We start from the raw sequence: 20052 nt of genomic DNA on the forward strand, positions 1-20052 counted from the left end.
TCCTGTGTTTGTCGAGTCTTCCTCATTCATCCGTCTCCATGTTGTCTTTGGGTGGCCAATGCTCCTTTCTGTTATTACTGGAACAGGCACTGAAAAATGTTTACCCCAGCAGACACAAACACACGGTGTATGTACTACAAAACAGACAAACACACACACAGACACGGTCCACACACACCGCAACACACACACACACACACACAGTCCACATGATGAGACATACAGAGTGTCAACAACAACAGCCTATGTTTATCTTTACGTCCACGTCCTCTAGTCCCACAGCGGGTGTGTCTGAAATGCCTGCCCGTTCCCTAGGCAGGCCCCTCCAAACCCCACGGACTCTGGTCAAACGCACTCTACTAAGGAACAAACTGCCATTTGGGACTCAACTGCAACTTTGAGGTCTGGAGAACAAGCGGAGCCCGTGGCAGACTGGCAGTAAACTCTGGCATAAACACAGACATTTAAGAGAGAACCGTCAGTGTGTCTCGGTTCCTACGGCGCTGAGATCCTCTGCCGGAATTACAGGCCACGGGTCCGTCTGTTCCACCGCGGCCTCATGTAGAATCATCAGCGTACGGAACCCTTCATTTTCGTCGGAAAACATCACGGTGTGTGTTCACACAGCATTATAGGTAATATATGTATTTACTACGATAACAGAGTCTCCCAGAATGTGTGTGTGTGTGTGTGATCACGTAATTGTGTACAGGTGGGGACTGAAGTAACCACGGACATATTAGAACCAGAAAAATCTTTATGACAGCTTAAGCTCAGGCATGAAGAGAGAGTGTGTGTGTGTGTGTGTACTCACATGCACCTGGGTGTATAGTGGTGGTGTATGGGTGTGTGTGTGTGTGTGTACTCACATGCACCTGGGTGTATAGTGGTGAGTGTATGGGTGTGTGTGTGTGTGTGTACTCACATGCACCTGGGTGTATAGTGGTGGGTGTGTGGGTGTCTGACAGGGTCTCTCTCATGTTAAACATATTCCGCATTCCGCCAGGCTGTTATCTCCTTTGCTGTCGGTGTGCGTTCACACCCCGCTGCTCCTCGCAGGCAGCACCCCTGCGCCCCAAATGGAACACTGCTCCCTACGCGGCGCCCTCCCATCAACCCCAGCGGACCAGGAAGTCCACCGTACGGGCTGAGACGGGGGAGACGCAACGCAGGCTTAGTCGGCTCAAATTATCACTCATATCTTCACCCTGCGGATATAATGCTTGTTTACAAATCCAGTTTCTCATGCGGCTGAAAGGCAGAGCATTAACTAATATTGGAGTACACGATGGACAATAAATTACTGACATTTGCTGTGGATTAGTGGACGCAATTCGGAACCGAACGTAAAGGCCCATTGCACAACTGAAGAATCAATGAGTATGTTGATATGCACTGTTTGTGATGAATAAAAGGTTGGCCCCTTTAAATCAAATGCACAGTGATGTTGTGTGGACATCTACCATCAGGCATTGTGTCAGGATGAGGAGTACTAAATTGGTCCGCTGGATCCAAACTGGTATGCAAGGTGTCATATTATGAAATTGATATGCATACATTTCATATGTTTTATTATATATGAAATTATGTCATTGTGTATGTGTTATTTATATTTAAATCATAGTTATAGATCATTATTATATATCAATGATATTATTAAATGAAAGAAAGGAGCAACACAGAGCCCAGTGTGGCCCCTCACCCTCCACAGCATAATCAGCAACAGCATTATCTATTGTGTTGTGAAATGACTAATAAAGACAACATTTTAAGAAGCAATGGGGCCCGAGATTCAATTTAGATCTTTTTCAAAGAAGCCCAATTTCATAGCATTATAATGGACATGGGCTACACAGGATCTCATTCCTGTGCTCCTTGATTGACAGCTCACATCTGAACTGCGTTGTCAGTTGACTGTCAAGGGTCCAATCAGTGTTCTCAATATAATAGTGCAGTACAATCAGGAGAGTTTAATATATAGACACATTTTGCATAGGGCCCCCAAAAGGCTCGAGCCGGCCCTGCCTGCTACCATGGTATAAATGTAGCCAGGTAGGTCTTTGTCTTTTCATCAACCAGCCTCATTATAATAAACACCAGCGGTTGGCAATCATTTAGAAATTGCTGCAGTAAATGTTGTCTTGATTTATTCAAAGCACTCCCCTGTCCCTCACGTCATCTGGCCTCTTCACCCTGGTTGGCCGGCTAACTCTGAGTTCAGTCAACGACTGAGGTTGGATTGAGCTGTGGGAGGCTTTTTACAGCAGCTTGAGGACAGATATGTTCATCTCCACCTATTGTTCTGTCACCTTTATTTTTAGGAGCTGTGCTGAGGCCAGAAGCAGAGTAAGAGGAGACAGGGGAGGAGACAGGGGAGGAGAGAGACGGAGAGAGAGACGAAGAGAGAGATGGAGAGAGAGATGGGGCGTGAGAGAGTTGGAGAGAAAAACAGAGAGTGGTTTGGAGGAAAGCAGAATAAAGAGAGAGAGGGGAGAGGGGGTGATGGAGGGAGTTAGAAAAAATGTGTTTCTAGGGCAACAATCAGTATAATTGTCCTGGTACTGTCTGACACTAGCAATCTGCTGAAAGAGGCAGGGGGAGGGGGGGAAAAGGAGACGAAGAGGCAGGAGAGGAGACTAGCAATCTGCTCAAAACCCTGCAGGCCCAGAGACCCAGGTGCAGCTTGGGAGTACACTGATAGAGGACAGGTGACACTCACACAATGACAGTCACACACACACACACATACACACAGTTCAACACAGACATGTGCATAGGCCAAACACACACACACACACACACATGCATGTACATAAATGCACATAAAGCCGTGGTGTGGAGACATGTATAAAGGATTTATGCAGAGCCTAGACTCACGCAGAGTGGTCTCTGTCTGAGCCTTTGGCCATAATGGTTTCTGGAAAACACACCCTACTGGATTCATTCCATATTAAAAAGTAACTTTCACTGCCGCTGAGAGACCAGGGTTGGAATCCTGCGGGTTAGCCCAAAGGTCCCGCGGAGGGTGATTCAATTCAACAGCCGACACTGTCCAGGCTTAGTAATCAAATTGGGTTGCCTCGCCTCATCGCACTCTAGCGACTCCATTGAGAGGCTCCGGCACCTGTGAGCTCAGTCAAGGTAGGATTCCGATCGAGACTTCCTGTTTGAGAGAGTAGCGGGATAAGAAACAGAATGGCATTGGATGTGTTCTGGAGGACACATATCTTGACATCGACAGTGTGGAGTGTGTTAGATGGGACAAAAAAAAGTGTGTTAAGGTAAGTGTCGTTGTGGTTACAGTGTATTTATTATTTAATCAAGTGGCAAATTTGTCAACATTGTCAGATGAATCCCAGGACATTATCCAGTCAGTGTTTGTCAACATTGTCAGATGAATCCCGGAACATTATCCAGTCAGTGTTTGTCAACATTGTCAGATGAATCCCGGAACATTATCCAGTCAGTGTTTGTCAACATTGTCAGATGAATCCCGGAACATTATCCAGTCAGTGTTTGTCAACATTGTCAGATGAATCCCGGGACATTATCCAGCCTGTGTTTGATAAACAGTCCATTTAGAATCAGCATCATCTCACCACTTTGTTATTGTGACTTTGTCTTGTAGGAAGGAAGCAGGATAATAGCGTTGTGCTCAATGCCAAAGTGAGTGCCTTGGTTGTTCTTGCTATCTGTGCATTAACTCTGTTTTCCCTGTAGACAGTGGTCTTAGTATGTCCTATCATGGATAACTACCGTATACTTTCTATGAACAGTATTCATAGACTCAGTTTCAGCAAAGCATTCCTGTCTGACCCAACCCTCCAACCAACCCAGATAGGACTTAAACAATAAAGGGCAAGTCAGGATAATAACACAAATCGCAATAACACAGCTGCATGTCAACCACAGCTCGGGAGCTCCACATTACCTGTTTCTAGTGCAGCAGAGGAGCTCCACATTAACTGTTTCTACTGCAGCAGAGGAGCTCCACATTACCTGTTTCTACTGCAGCAGAGGAGCTCCACATTAACTATTTCTACTGCAACTCATGAGCTCCACATTAACTGTTTCTACTGCAGCAGAGGAGCTCCACATTACCTGTTTCTACCGCAGCTCGGGAGCTCCACATTAAATGTTTCTACCGCAGCTCGGGTGCTCCGTAAAATTGTTTCTAAAGCAGCTCAGGAGCTCCACATTATCTGTTTCTACAGGAGCTCGGGAGCACCACATTACATGTTTCTACTGCAGCAGAGGAGCTCCACATTAACTGTTTCTACTGCAACTCAAGAGCTCCACATTATCTGTTTCTACTGCAGTTTGGGAGCTCCACATTACCTGTTCTACTGCAGCAGAGGAGCTCCACATTAACTATTTCTACTGCAACTCATGAGCTCCACATTAACTGTTTCTACTGCAGTTTGGGAGCTCCACATTACATGTTTCTACTGCAGCAGAGGAGCGCCACATTAACTGTTTCTACTGCAACTCAAGACCTCCACATTATCTGTTTCTACTGCAGTTTGGGAGCTCCACATTACCTGTTTCTACCGCAGCTCAGGAGCTCCACATTAAATGTTTCTACCACAGCTCGGGTGCTCCGCAAAAACGATTTCTAAAGCAGCTCAGGAACTCCACATTACCTGTTTCTACAGGAGCTTGACGGCTCCACATTAACAGTTTCTACCACAGCTTGGGAACTCCACATTAACTGTTTCTCCCGCAGCTTGGGAGCTCCACATTAACTGTTTCTACCGCCTCTTGGGAGCTCCGCAAAAACTGCTCTACTGCAACTCGGGAGCTCCACATTAACTGTTTCTACTGCAGCTTGGGAGCACCACATTACATGTTTCTACAGGAGCTCGGGAGCACCACATTATCTGTTTCTACTGCAACTCAAGAGCTCCACATTATCTGTTTCTACTGCAGTTTGGGAGCTCCACATTAACTGTTTCTACTGCAGCAGAGGAGCTCCACATTAACTATTTCTACTGCAACTCATGAGCTCCACATTAACTGTTTCTACTGCAGTTTGGGAGCTCCACATTACCTGTTTCTACCGCAGCTCGGGAGCTCCACATTAAATGTTTCTACCGCAGCTCAGGTGCTCCGCAAAAACTGTTTCTAAAGCAGCTCAGGAGCTCCACATTATCTGTTTCTACAGGAGCTCGGGAGCACCACATTACATGTTTCTACTGCAGCAGAGGAGCGCCATATTAACTGTTTCTACTGCAACTCAAGACCTCCACATTATCTGTTTCTACTGCAGTTTGGGAGCTCCACATTACCTGTTTCTACCGCAGCTCAGGAGCTCCACATTAAATGTTTCTACCACAGCTCGGGTGCTCCGCAAAAACTGTTTCTAAAGCAGCTCAGGAACTCCACATTACCTGTTTCTACAGGAGCTTGACGGCTCCACATTAACAGTTTCTACCACAGCTTGGGAACTCCACATTAACTGTTTCTCCCGCAGCTTGGGAGCTCCACATTAACTGTTTCTACCACCATTTGGGAGCTCCGCAAAAACTGCTCTACTGCAACTCGGAATCTCCACATTAACTGTTTCTACTGCAGCTTGGGAGTTCCATAGTACCTGTTTCTACAGTAGCTTTGGGGCTCCACATTATCTGTTTCAACCAAAGCTCCGGAGCTCCACATTAACTGTTTCTACTGCAGCTTGGGAATTCCATAGTACCTGTTTCTACAGTAGCTTTGGGGCTCCACATTATCTGTTTCAACCAAAGCTCGGGAGCTCCACATTAACTGTTTCTACAGCAGCTTTGGAGCTCCACATTATCTATTTCAACCACATCACAGGAACACCACATTATCTGTTTCTATCACAGTTTGGGAGTTCCACATTAACTGTTTCGACCACAGATCTGGAGCTCCACATTATCTGTTTATACCACAGCTCTGGAGCTCCACATTATGTTTTGTTTTGAAGCAATAGACTCGAGGACACCCCTTCAGGGCTATGTTCCAAATGTCTCCCTATTCTCTAACTAGTAAACTATGTTTGGAGTTGGGTGACTTTTGGGCCTCAGCCTCTACCTCCCTATCTCTAAAGAACAGAGGGGGGTGGCTCTGTCTATAAATAAATGTCGATCTTCTGTAAGTTGCAGAGGAGCTAATTGAATATTATTTTCAGGAATGATTAAGTTGACCCTATCCATGCAAACTAATTAATTTTAGCATGGCTAGAGGAAAGGGTGTTGAATAGACTTCAATAGTAGTGACTAAAGACAATCTCAAGGAAACCCCCTCCCCCTTCATTTTCTGTAGGCCTGTAGTTGGTTAGGGTCCCAAATGGCACCCTATTCCCTGACGTTCTACTTTCAAAACCGAGGTATATGGGTAATGAAGTGCACTGTTTAGAGATCAGGGCCCATATTACATATTGCGGGGAATAGGGGATCATTTGTGATGCAGGTGTTGAGGTTGATCTGTTTTTGTGTTCAGGTTCTTTAGCTGACTGGACTGATCAGAGCATCGCAGCAAACCTCTCGTCAGAACACATATTCCATCATTGCTTTAATAATAGTCTTATAATCCCCTTACTTTTTCACCTCTATATTCCTCTACCTCTCTCTCTCTCTCTCATCTCCCTTTTTTTATTGCTCTACTCTACTTCTCCCTCTTCCTCCCCCTCTCCCTCTCTTTCTTTTCCTCTCTCTGCTCTATCTCTCCATCTGTCATCTGTCACTCCCTCTCTCCTCCTCTCAAGTTTCTCTCCCCCTTTCTCTCATTAAACATGATTATCTCTCCTTCTTTACTTCCCTTCATCCTCCCCCTCCCTCCCTCTCTCTTCCTTCTCCATTATCGTGCCTCTTTCTCCCATGGTCCCTCAGCCTCCACACTCCTCGTGGGTATCAGAGTTATATCTGTAATTAGTGAATGCATGGTGTGGTGCCTACATTATAGTAACTTATAGAACTACATACAGGCTTGTGACATCTGAGTGGTGATTGCCATGGCGATAAGTCTGTGATGTGGATGAAGGAAGTGCAGGCAAACCAAGTCATTGCACTAAAATAGCAGCAGGGCCGGGTCTAGACTTTTGGGGGCCCCATGCAGAATTTGATTTGGAGGCCCCCTCTCAAGCCTTAAAACTTTGTTATAAATGTTTGCATGATTGAGCAAACACACAAATGTACAAATAGGCATGTAATGAAGTACCAGAGGGCCCAACAAAATAAGTTATTAAGCTAGTTATAACCTATTAAAACTAAATTAAGGTATTTTAAAAGTTAAATTGTATATTAAAATCAAACTTAAATAACGTTAGCTAAAGGTCAGGAAATTCCAAAAATGTGCTAATGGTCAGGAAAGCATAAGAATTAACAATTACATTTAAGGCATTTAGCAATGTATTTAGTATGCCACTTTCTGTACAACTGACACAAGCAATGAAGCACAGAGGGACCTGTGAATAGCAAATATCATTCTATGATTTACAATACACAGTCATAAAAAAGTCTGTTAACTGATCACAGTGAAAACAACAAGTCTGTTATAATAGAACTATAAGTAATTATAGAATAAAGTTACTGTATTTTTTGTGTGCAATGAATCACCACTAGCATATTTGTAAAAAAGTGAGTGAAACATTGCTCTTGCTTGCACCTATATGACAAAAGAAACTGGCAAAATAAACATTCTACACGCCAATGTAAAACGTTGCAGCTGTTAATTTTAGGCCCTGAAAATTATATAGAAATAAAGATGATCTGACCAGTAAAGTACCTGGCTTTCTTGTCAGTTTACGTAATAATAGCATAGCTACTGGTTTACAAGTGTTTTCCTTACTGATGGAAATATCCCTGCTAAAAAACTCAGGGGGCCCTCAGCAAATGCTTTCTGTTGCTTTTGTTGAACGCCTCAGAGGGTGAGAGTAAGTGTGCCTCTGAGACAGTCAGGCGCTGTCCCCTCCAACTCCCTGCCCTCCATCTTTACAGATGGTTAGCTATGTAGCCACTCAGGCCCACTAATACCACATGGGTGATGCAACTCAAGTACAGCCGCAAAGGAGCTGGGACACCACCAGACAATGTCCTTCACGGTCCGAATAACTTACCGCACTTTAACTGACGCTTATGCGAGCCGTGGCAATCGTCTCTCCATTTGAGCCGTTGTCATGGCAGTCCATCAAACATCCTGTACCTAGCTAGCCTAGCTATCCAACCAAAATATATGCACACATTCCCTCACAATGTAACTCGGGGAGTCAGGAGCACGAGATGTGATCAAACACTAGACTGGGTAACAACAATGAAACATTTTGTTTAAATGTCACCAAAGAAAAGATATAGTATATGCTACAATGTAATAGAGCGGTCTTCCTTGGCACCATGGCAACCATGGAACTGTGTCCAGAGATTACCAGTGAGTTTACTTAAAGGAACGTCAGAATAAATGGTAAAGCAGCGTTTCGTTAGACCTCTTAGAACACTGCATGATAAATTAATCCGCTATTTCAAGTAGGAAATTACGACCCCGATGAGTGCGATGTCGCGCCGTAAGTGTTCTGGGTTTCATGAAACACGTCTCATCTCAAGCCCCTTAATTCCGTGCTTTCCGAGACACAGCAAAGTGAGTCACCTAGCACACACCGAGAAACACAGACAGATGTGGACATGCACGGACATGCAGACAGAAACGGCATCAGCGGTCGCCGAGATAGGAGGATGGAGAGAGGAGTAGAGGGAGAGAGGGGGAGATGGAGACAGAGAGAGAGGGGGAGAGGGGGAGATTTAGAGAGGAGTAGAGGGAGAGAGGGGGAGATGGAGAGAGAGAGAGAGGGGGAGAGGGGGAGATTTAGAGAGGAGTAGAGGGAGAGAGGGGGAGATGGAGAGAGAGAGAGAGGGAGAGAGGGGGAGATTTAGAGAGGGGTAGAGGGAGAGAGGGGGAGATGAAGATGGTAATTAGAAAGGGGAAGGTGGGGAGATACCACCTATAAGTGTCCCCAAACCTCCTCACCCTCTCCCTCTTTCCTTTTCTCCCTCTTTCCTTTTCTCCCTCTTTCCTTTTCTCCCTCTTTCCTTTTCTCCCTCTATCTGACGCTGTCATAAGTTTACCTCCCTTATGAAACTCACTACTGAGAATTAGAAGACATATCCAATTATAATCACAGCCATAGGTGCGCATTGTAAGCATACGTCACAGTGTGTGTGTGCGTGTGTGTGCATGTGTGTCTGTGTGCGTGGGTGTATGTGCGTGTGTGTTTGTGTGTGTCTGTGTGTGTGGGTGTTTGTGTGTGGGTGTGTGTGTGTGTGCACGTGTGTGTGTGCTTTTGTGTGTGTCTGTGTGTGTGTTCTCTGAACAACAGCAAAAGCAGTGGACCACTGACGGGAAGCCATTGTCACAAAACCTTCTTCAGCCCAGTAGCCTTGGGTTCACCTCTTCCCCTCCAGCGAGGTGGTTGGGACTGACAGCACATTGCCATGAGTCACAGACGTCATGCCATTTGAATTAATGAGCCTCGGGGGGAGACCCAAACCCTGCCAACAGGCTCCAGTCAGAGACACGGGCAGAGACGCGTGTGAAATTGTGCCCTCTTGTGGCGGAAATCGGGAAGCTACGTTGATTAAACTGGGGCTTATGGTTCGTCGGCGGGCAATAGAAATGTAGAAATGTATTCAGGCTTACACAGTTTGTCTTGCGTGCCACGTAGATTTGTTTCTAAATACTGCTTGCATAAACATAAAATGCCTGTCGTGTATAGCGTGGTAATTGCAGCGTATGAAGTCTGCCACCACCTTTAACAGTTGGTGCACCTGCTTGGCTGATAATGTCTGCGAGACATTGTGAAAATAGTAAGCAATATACAAATGAAACAAAAATTTAACCAGTTAACGTATTATGTAGGCGCCTTCGGCTACCGTAATACATCTAAACAAAATTAGTTTGTCAGCTAATTGACTGATTGAGTCACCGCATCCATGGTCGGTGTGGATCTAAGCCCTCCGTGTTTTCCATCTCTCCTCCTCACCTCTTTCGCTCCAACTCTCTTTCCCCTCCTCACTTCTTTATCCTTCACTCTCTCGGAGGGTGATATTCAATGATTGGCTAGGTGGGGAATGAGAGGCCGGAGGCTTGCATTTCTGATCAGTGTTCCTGTTTACGTCTCGCACACCCACGAAGCAAGGACAGCGGACAGGGCTCAGAGGAGTGTAAGGAAGGCTCGGATTTAGTAACGGCTGGCGGTGGACGCAGCAGAGACGACCACTGCGGAGCAAGCGCCTCACGAGTCCGTAGTTTTGTAATGTTAAAGCTGGGGAAGTTGACTAGTTTTCATTTTAGTACTTGATTTTTTCGTAATTGCTCCCCGTAAAAGATATGAACCTCTGGCTAATATGCAAAACTTTCTAATGACTTGTCCTGTCCGCGCTTCTTTTATGGCTCCCATTTTACCCGAACGCTGGAAACTATAGCTGGAATATTGTTCTATAAAGTTTATGGTTTTGTTCATTTGGAGTTATTGGTGATATTTGGGTCTTCTCCACGGACATACTGCATTAGAGAACCTCTTAGGCGGATCGTTTTGAGTTGTTTTTATTTATTTATATTCCAAAGGATACATTCTTATATTTATGTTAGCTATCCCATGCTGTCTTGGGCTATTTATTTCAAGTAGGGTTACCTAAACTACGTGTGGTCTACCCGAACAAACATCTGGACTATATATGTATACTTCTGAGACGTTTTGTCCTTGAGAAAATCAATTCAAGTGACAGGGACATTGAAGAGTAGAGGGGGAACAGCAACGACACCGAGAGCACCTGGGACTTACTGCGTTGGTGGTATCACAAGTAAACATGAGTGACCACGGACTCGGTGCCCTGCTGGTTCTTCTAATTGTCAGTGGATATCTCGTCTCCAGCGCTGGTAAGGAAAGCTTTTGTATTTATGCCATAATAATACTGGTTATCTGTGCCTTTATATTGGATTACGTTAGGAACTGAGTATGACTAGTATATTTTATTCATAAATGGCCAAGAATGGTTGGTTAAAGTTACCTGTGGCCTGTCCTGATGGCGCGGACACACAAACTGTCTCTTTCACTCTTTCTTGCCCTCACACGCGTGCGCACGTGTTTATGTCACACATTTTGTTTTATTATTCTTTTTGAAGATTAACATCGCGACAAGGGAGACCAAACCCTTGATCGAATGTCGAGCACTTAGGCTAGCATGTGTTGTAAAATCGTAATATGAGTGAATGCCCACCAGTGCTATAATCTCTAAACTAACATGATGTCAGTTTGGCTTTGGCATTTGGGGGACCAAAGCGCTTTAAACAGCTATTGGAAATGTGTCAAATCCATGTCATTGTCAGCGAGTGGAAATTGTCTGGAACAGCCACGTGCGAGTTTACAAGAAGCTGCCACACCAACGACGTTTACTATGATATTCGTTTTAATGTAACCTATTAACATAAATACTGGATTTTGAACTGGTCCGACCACCTAGTGTGGTTTCGGCTTCGGGCCGGCAGATACTATGTCAGTTTATTTCCCCACACCATCCTAAAGGAAACATGAATCAAAAAACACCAATATATAATATATACAGAGCTTGAAAGAGCGCAGTGCTTTGGTTTGGTTTCCTCGCGACTGCTGCGGAAAATACGGGCCGAGCCCCCCTGGTGTGAGGGGAGTAATTAAGCTCTAGTTGGATACCTTCTTGGCCTCCCTCCCTCTATCCAAAAAGAAAACAAAAAGAAACTCCATCTAAAAAAGTGGAGACAGGGTAGGCCTAAAGAAAGATAGAAAAGCAGTTCTGATAAAATACATACATACTAAAATACACACTGCGTTGGTGGGTGCGCTCCGCCTGAGTTCTAAAATCTAAATTTGGTTCGATCTGTTTTTGTGGACATTGGGGAAATGACGTTGTTTGTTTTGTTTATTTTGTGTGGCACACTTTTGCCTCTTGTGATACTCGAAATATTAAATGGCGCTTTTAATTCGGCATCGGTAGCATACAGCAAAAGGTGTCCAAAAATAGGTGGTAGCGCAGTTAAGCTCTATTGACGACTCCCAATCGCCCTGTCTGAAACCCTGGGCACTTTTATCTAGTAAATTAACTTGTGTCGGTATTGACCATCAAATGCCCTATCTCCTCCGAGCGCAGCAGCAAGTCTCTTTAGGAAAGAAAGCGGCTATCTAGGAGAGTGTCGTTTATTTTTTAAAGGTCCTGCCGTAGACTGCTGGGAGGTGATAGTCACTGTGTTGCTGAGATGATAGTGCAATGTGCTTGCAAGGCCCTGGTTGTCGGTTTGATTCCCATGGGTGGGGGGGGCGGAGTGGAACAGAAAGTACGCTTTCGTTGTGAGCCGTTCTGAGTATAAGTACTCATTAGCCAGTGGAAGTCGCTCTGGATAATTCATGTAACGGAGAACATGGTGTGGGAAGTCAAGGTCGTTGGCGCTAAGAACCAAATGTTTTCGTTATAAATTCAGGCGGATTTTGTGCTCTCTCTGTGGAACCATTTGTAACCTCACTTGTTGCTCATTTGAAAAGGTTCTTATTTGTTGCTCAGTGAAACGGTTTTTTTTTAAATCACAGCAGACGGTACATTTAATAATAATTAAACATATATTATGTAAACACCTTTTTTCACACTCAAGATGCTAAATAATATACTAAATAACATAACTACAAATAAAAAATACAATCACAATTTTTTTTTCAATGCATGACTATTCAAGTACCAACACAATCTGTTGTGGTCCACTTGCTTTTACTTTAGGCTTACTACATATCCCTCTCTCTCTGCCTCTCTCTCTTTCTTTGTCCCAACCTCTGTCTTTAACCCCCCCCCACACTCTCTGCCTGCCTTCTAATCAGATTGAGCGAGAAGGCAGGCAAAATTCTGAAGGTTTAGTGGATTGGGGATTATGTTTGTCGTTCAAAAAGAACAAAGACAGCCTGCACTACCCGTGGACTAAATAAACGTCCCGTCGCTTTAATAATTTGGCTCAGAGAAAGACACACGTTTAGTGTTTGTGAAGCACCCGTTTTATCAGTAGAGAACAGGTCAATGTGTCGGCAGATCTGCTGACGTCTGCAGGTAATGGAAAGTGAGTTCATGAAAACACAGTAAACCGTGACCCCCCCCCCCAACCCCTGCTTGTCTCTGTTCTCCCCGGACTGACAGGGAAATGGACAGGCTAGAAAAGCTGCTTATGTCCAGAATATTAAAATGTGAGACTTCTCAGAACGCTCAGCTTCAGAAATCCTTGTACGAGGAATGAGAAATATTGAAGTAAACAGTTGATGAATTAGTATTAAAGTCCAAACCTGGAAAGGGAGGGTTTAGAGGGGAACAATAGCTCAGTGTCCCAGTAAAATGTTTCTTGTCTGAAGAGAGAACGGCGAAAGGCTGAGGAGGTGTGTTTCGGGCCTTGGCTCAGTAACAGCGTCTACAGTAGCATTTATCATCCATCCCGTTAATCACTGGCTTTACTTACATCTTTCTTCAACTTTCTTCTCTCTTTCTTCTCTCTTTCTCTCCCCTTCTCTCCACCCAATCTCATTCTCTACTTGCCCCTCCCTCTCTCAGTCCCTCTGTCCCGCTCTCCACCTACCCCCCTTTTCTCTCTCTCTGTGCCCCTTTCAACTCCCCCCACCATCACCCTTTAAAGTGGATGTGCTGAGCTCATGTTTCCATTATGATGGCATCTGTCTCTGTTGACATACACATTAATTACCTTGGTGGGAACTCTGGCCCTGGCCAGCTCTGGGTGGGCGTGGCCTAGCATTAATCACGGACAGGTTTATCCTGCATTTTTGATAGGAATCATTATATCTGAGACTTTGAAGAGGCGTGGCTAGTAGTTCAAAGAGGTGTGGCAGGAAATTCAAAGAGGCAAGGCTGGGTATTCAAAGAGGCGTGGCAGGAAGTTCAAAGAGGCAAGGCTGGGTATTCAAAGAGGCGTGGCAGGAAGTTTGAAGAGGAATGGTGGAGACTTCATAGAGGTGTGGCAGGAAGTTTGAAGGTAAGGAGCTTTTTAAGAAGTATTTTTTGAGGAGGCATGGCTGATAAAAAAAGAAAATGCATGGAAGATATCTTTTAAAGAGGCATGACATATATTTTTTAGGGGGAGGGCAAATATTTTTTAAGATGCATGGTCGATATCTCTACAGAGGCATGGCAGGGAATTTGTTTACTATATATGAAGAGGATTAAATGAAGAGAAACGAAGTGCTTTTGGATAATAGTAGCTAAAATAAAGGAGGGGAGATGGGAGAAAGGTGGAGTGGGTGGGAGAAAGGTGGAGTGGGTGGGAGAGAAGAAGGTGGAGTGGGTGGGAGAGAAGAAGGTGGAGTGGGTGGGAGAGAAGAAGGTGGAGTGGGTGGGAGAAAGGTGGAGTGGGTGGGAGAAAGGTGGAGTGGGTGGGAGAAAGGTGGAGTGGGTGGGAGAGAAGAAGGTGGAGGGGTGGGGGAGAAGAAGGTGGAGGGGTGGGGGAGAAGAAGGTGGAGTGGGTGGGAGAAAGGTGGAGTGGGTGGGAGAGAAGAAGGTGGAGGGGTGGGGGAGAAGAAGGTGGAGGGGTGGGGGAGAAGAAGGTGGAGGGGAGGGTGAGAAGAAGGTGGAGGGGTGGGGGAGAAGAAGGTGGAGAGGTGGGGGAGAAGAAGGTGGAGGGGTGGGGGAGAAGAAGGTGGAGAGGTGGGGGAGAAGAAGGTGGAGAGGTGGGGGAGAAGAAGGTGGAGGGGAGGGGGAGAAGAAGGTGGAGAGGTGGGGGAGAAGAAGGTGGAGGGGAGGGGGAGAAGAAGGTGGAGGGGTGGGGGAGAAGAAGGGGGAGGGGTGGGGAAGAGGAGGGGGGGGGGGTGGGGGAGAGGAGAGGAGGGGGCGGATGGGAGTATTGTTTAAGATTACAGATCGTAACTTGTCACACACTCCCAGAGAATACAATAGCTGAATAGTGACATACACACATATGTAGGAGAACTAGTGTGGTACGATGGCCTGTCGCATTGTGTTCAGAGTATAGGAATGCATTTTCCTGAGGCTTCGGTCACACTCTGTGTGAGGTACAATCACACATCCGGAGATAGAGAAAACAACATCATTTAGGTAAATTCTGAATGCAAAATGCCAAAGAGTCGACATGAAGTTGAAAACTACTCGTGGGTTAATATTAATTTAAAGGCCTCAAGAACAGTGGTAGGTAAGAAAATATTTAGGCAAGAAGGTTACAGTCGGACAGCGGAAGACTTTCTGTCCCTCCTGGTTCTACAGTCAAATGCTTTTTATTAAATCCACTATGTCAGGCCAGACTGGAAGTGCACCTGTCGTGGTTTTTCGTGGAAGCATCAGTTTCTTTCTAAGACTTTTATTTTTTCAATGTTTCCCGGGGAAGAGAGAAAAGAAGACTGAGAACGTTGAAATACAACTTTGGTAATCTGTGGGGAAGAGAATTAGAACTTTGACTTATTTCCAGGGAACTACCAGTTTCAGAGAGAGAGGCTAGATGGATGAGCATACATGGAATATTAAATACTTTACTGTATTAAACCCTGGACTGTATTAAATTCTGTACTTTATTAAACACTGTACTGTATTAAATACTGGACTGTATTAAACCTTGGACAGTATTAAACACTGGACTGGTTTAAATACTGGACTGTATTAAATTCTGTACTTTATTAAACACTGTACTGTATTAAATACTGGACAGTATTAAACACTGGATTGTATTATATACTGGACAGTATTAAACACTTGACTGGTTTAAATACTGGACTGTATTAAACCCTGGACAGTATTAAACACAGGACAGTATTAAATACTGGACAATATTGCACACTGTACTTTGTTAAACACTGTAGTTTATTATACACTGGACTGTATTAAACACTGGATGGTATTAAATATTGGATGGCATTAAATTCTGGACAGTATTAAACACTGAATTGTATTAAACACTGGACAGTATTAAATACTGGACTGTATTAAACACTGGAAAGTATTAAACACTGGAGTGTATTAAATACTGGATGGTATTAAATTCTGGACAGTATTAAACACTGGTTTGTATTAAACACTGGATGGTATTAAACACTGGAATGTATTAAACACTGGACTGTATTAAACACTGGAGTGTATTACATGCTGGATGGTATTAAATTCTGGACATTATTAAACACTGGATTGTATTAAACACTGGATGGTATTAAACACTGGAATGTATTAAATACTGGACTGTATTAAATACTGTACAGTATTAAACACAGGACTGTATTAAATACTGTACAGTATTAAACACAGGACTGTATTAAATACTGGACTGTATTAAATACTGGATGGTATTAAACACTGGACTGTATTCAATACTGGACTGTATCAAATACGGGACTGACCGACTCAGCAGCAGTTCTACAGCCATGTATATTTTTTAAATGGTGTGGAAAAGTGAATTATGGTATTTACTTTTGTGGGACGGACAGACAGGCAGACAGACAGGTAGACAGACAGGTAGACAGACAAGCAGACAGGTAGACAGACAGACAGGTAAACAGACAGACAGACAGACAGGTAAACAGACAGACAGACAGACAGACAGGCAGACAGACTGGTAGACAGGCAGACAGACAGGTAAACAGACAGACAGGTAGACAGGCAGACAGACTGGTAGACAGGCAGACAGACAGGCTCGTCATGTCAACTCAACATCACTTTTACAGTTTTCCATAGTAGCCTGACCCAGTGCATTAGTTTTATAGCCGGCAGGGGAGCGGGGGGGGGTGGGGTCGCTGGTCAGCCATTGGCCCTCCGTATTGTATTATTCATAGAAGCAAAGTGGTTGTTGTTAATATTTTAAATGAGTTTACGATGCTACATGCGCCCCAGAGCCCTGATGCGGAGGAGGAGGGCCTGTGAGGTTCTGCTGCTCGGGCCCAGGTGCCGGGAGAGATATGGTGGCCAGGGTGCGGCCCGAATCTAGAGCTCTGCCACAGGTGAGGCAAAAAGCATTTGAGTTCGCCCTATTCTCTTATTATCTGAAATGTTACGGTCAGGGCTCATAGCGTCCTAAGTATCGTGAATGAATTAATGTTTGAATGGTCTTCGATCATCATTAAGCCGGCTGTGCCTGGTGGGATTATCAAGCCGACAGATTGATATGATGTGCGCAGAGCCGTGCACATCCTACTGACCTGTCAGAGCCGTGCACATCCTACTGACCTGTCAGAGCCGTGGAGTTTAGACCTGAGCTAATAAACAAAACAACATAAATCATGCAAGTTGAAAAGACAGCAATGAATAATGGTAGCTTTCTGTAGTCAAGCACAACAAGGAACTAAATCCCAAAGACTTTATGAATTAGGCTGGATTACAGTCCAAGCTGATCGTCTGTGTCTGGTACCTTTGCCTTCAGATGCCGTTTAATAACATGTTACAGGGATGAACGATCAATCCACTCAACAAAAAAGATACAGAAACACTTCCCCTCCCAGACACTTCTTCAATTTACAGTCCAGCACTTCTCATACTGCCTTCTCACAGAAAGGTCTCGCTCTTCGTACTTTTAATTTGAAAAATATAATTTTGGGGTTGATATAACACTCATGGAATAAATTAGGTGTGATTTTTCCAAGGTGTATTTCCAACTAAATTACCAACCAATGTTTTGCTATCATTGGATATACCGTGAACCCAAACAGGGCCCTCCTCAGGGAGGAGTAGTGGATCCCGACCGGGCCCTCCTCAGGGAGGAGTAGTGGATCCCGACCGGGCCCTCCTCAGGGAGGAGTAGTGGATCCCGACCGGGCCCTCCTCAGGGAGGAGTAGTGGATCCCGACCGGGCCCTCCTCGTGGAGGAGTAGTGGATCCCGACCGGGCCCTCCTCGTGGAGGAGTAGTGGATCCCGACCGGGCCCTCCTCGGGAAGGAGTAGTGGATCCCGACCGGGCCCTCCTCGGGGAGGAGTAGTGGATCCCGACCGGGCCCTCCTCGTGGAGGAGTAGTGGATCCCGACCGGGCCCTCCTCGTGGAGGAGTAGTGGATCCCGACCGGGCCCTCCTCGGGAAGGAGTAGTGGATCCCGACCGGGCCCTCCTCGGGGAGGAGTAGTGGATCCCGACCGGGCCCTCCTCGGGGAGGAGTAGTGGATCCCGACCGGGCCCTCCTCGTGGAGGAGTAGTGGATCCCGACCGGGCCCTCCTCGGGGAGGAGTAGTGGATCCCGACCGGGCCCTCCTCGGGGAGGAGTAGTGGATCCCGACCGGGCCCTCCTCGGGGAGGAGTAGTGGATCCCGACAGGGCCCTCCTCGGGGAGGAGTAGTGGATCCCGACAGGGCCCTCCTCAGGGATGAGTAGTGGATCCCGACCGGGCCCGCTGGATCAGTGGGAACGATTCCTATGTGTGTCAGTCACCTCACGAGCCTGTAGAGAGTGAGATAGAGGGGAGAGAAAGACGAAGGGAGAGGGAACGAGAGAGAGAGGAAGGACATGTTCAAGCCCAACACGTGGAGGTCAAACGGGGCCGTGTCATCCATCTGTATCATGGGAGAAAGATGGAAGAGGATGAGTTAACGGGGAGAAAGTGACAAAGAGTGAGAATGAGAGAGAGTGAGAGAAATAGAGACAGGGAGAGAAAGAGATGGAAGAGGTGAATAATATAAGAGAGCCATATTAAGATGGATGGCTCAGAGGGCTTTTAAATATCCTTCATTATAAAGAAACCAAGGAGGGACAGAGAGAAGCAAAGGAGAGAGAGAAGGAGAAGGATAGAGAAGTCCAGAGCAGAGCATTGGCATTCAAGCATCATTAAGCCTCTGGCAGAGTGAAAGAGAAGGAGAGATCGAAGGAAGAGAGAGAAGAAATATATATATAGAGAAAGAGAGGGTAGAGGGTTAACGTCAAATATAAGGGTATAGAGGAAGGAAGAGAGGGAGGAGAGAAAAGAGGAAGACAAACCGTAGAGACTGGGAGGAGAGAGAAGAGGGAGACAGACTGTAGAGACTGGGAGGAGAGAGAAGAGGGAGACAGACCATTGAGACTGGGAGGAGAGAGAAGAGGGAGACAGACCGTAGAGACTGGGAGGAGAGAGAAGAGGGAGACAAACCGTAGAGACTGGGAGGAGAGAGAAGAGGGAGACAAACCGTAGAGACTGGGAGGAGAGAGAAGAGGGAGACAGACCGTAGAGACTGGGAGGAGAGAGAAGAGGGAGACAGACCGTAGAGACTGGGAGGAGAGAGAAGAGGGAGACAGACCATAGAGACTGGGAGGAGAGAGAAGAGGGAGACAGACCGTAGAGACAGGGAGGAGAGAGAAGAGGGAGACAGACCGTAGAGACTGGGAGGAGAGAGAAGAGGGAGACAGACCGTAGAGACTGGGAGGAGAGAGAAGAGGGAGACAGACCGTAGAGACTGGGAGGAGAGAGAAGAGGGAGACAGACTGTAGAGACTGGGAGGAGAGAGAAGAGGGAGACAGAGGGAGCACAGATCGACTGGGGAGAGGTTTTTATTAAGGCTCTTATTGATGGAGAGAGAAAGAGAGACTGAGAGATGTAGAGAGATAGAAGTCAGTCCCATTATTAAGGCAACATGTTTAATGCTTTGTCAATACTGCACCATGTTCCACTCCACACTCAGTCTACTGCCAAACACAACTATGGGCAGAGGGGCGGACCGATGGACCGGGCTCTGGATAGAAGACCTGCAAAAAGTGTAAACTGAGCAGCACTTTCTTCTGCCAAGTTCAAGACCACATTAGAGACAAACTCAAACCCACAAAGAATTTAATAACAAATAAAAAAAACTTGTATATTTCACCTTGTTGCACCTATTGTAAAAAGGACAGGTGGTCAATTTTCTTGAAAGTGGTTAGCATGCAGTCTGGCAACCGTTTTTGGCATTTGTTAGTTAGCAACTTTAGCTAGATGAATCATTTCATATAAGCAACTGGAAAAACAGTGACCAGCTGTATTTACTTTTCTTTGAGCTTTGCTTCTTACTGGCAATTGCTTGGATGATAACTGTAACATTGATGCATGATTTTACCCGGCTCACAGAAGCTAATGCTACATATCCAGGATCCAAACAACTTGTTT

At 45.6% G+C, this 20052-nt stretch overlaps 1 protein-coding gene across 2 annotated transcripts in view; it reads left to right on the forward strand.

Annotated features, from left to right (window-relative positions):
• The first annotated feature begins 10048 nt into the window (after nt 1–10048).
• The window catches only part of unc5b (unc-5 netrin receptor B), a 78540-nt gene continuing 68536 nt past the window's right edge, over nt 10049–20052 (forward strand). For both annotated transcript variants that reach the window (XM_029120127.2, XM_029120128.2), the window contains exon 1: nt 10049–10887. In XM_029120127.2, the coding sequence (XP_028975960.2) occupies nt 10818–10887 (70 nt within the window). In that variant the 5' untranslated portion in view covers nt 10049–10817. The remainder of the gene's footprint in view (nt 10888–20052) is intronic.

Source organism: Esox lucius, chromosome 5 (genome assembly GCF_011004845.1).
Source record: "Esox lucius isolate fEsoLuc1 chromosome 5, fEsoLuc1.pri, whole genome shotgun sequence".
NCBI lineage: Eukaryota > Metazoa > Chordata > Actinopteri > Esociformes > Esocidae > Esox > Esox lucius.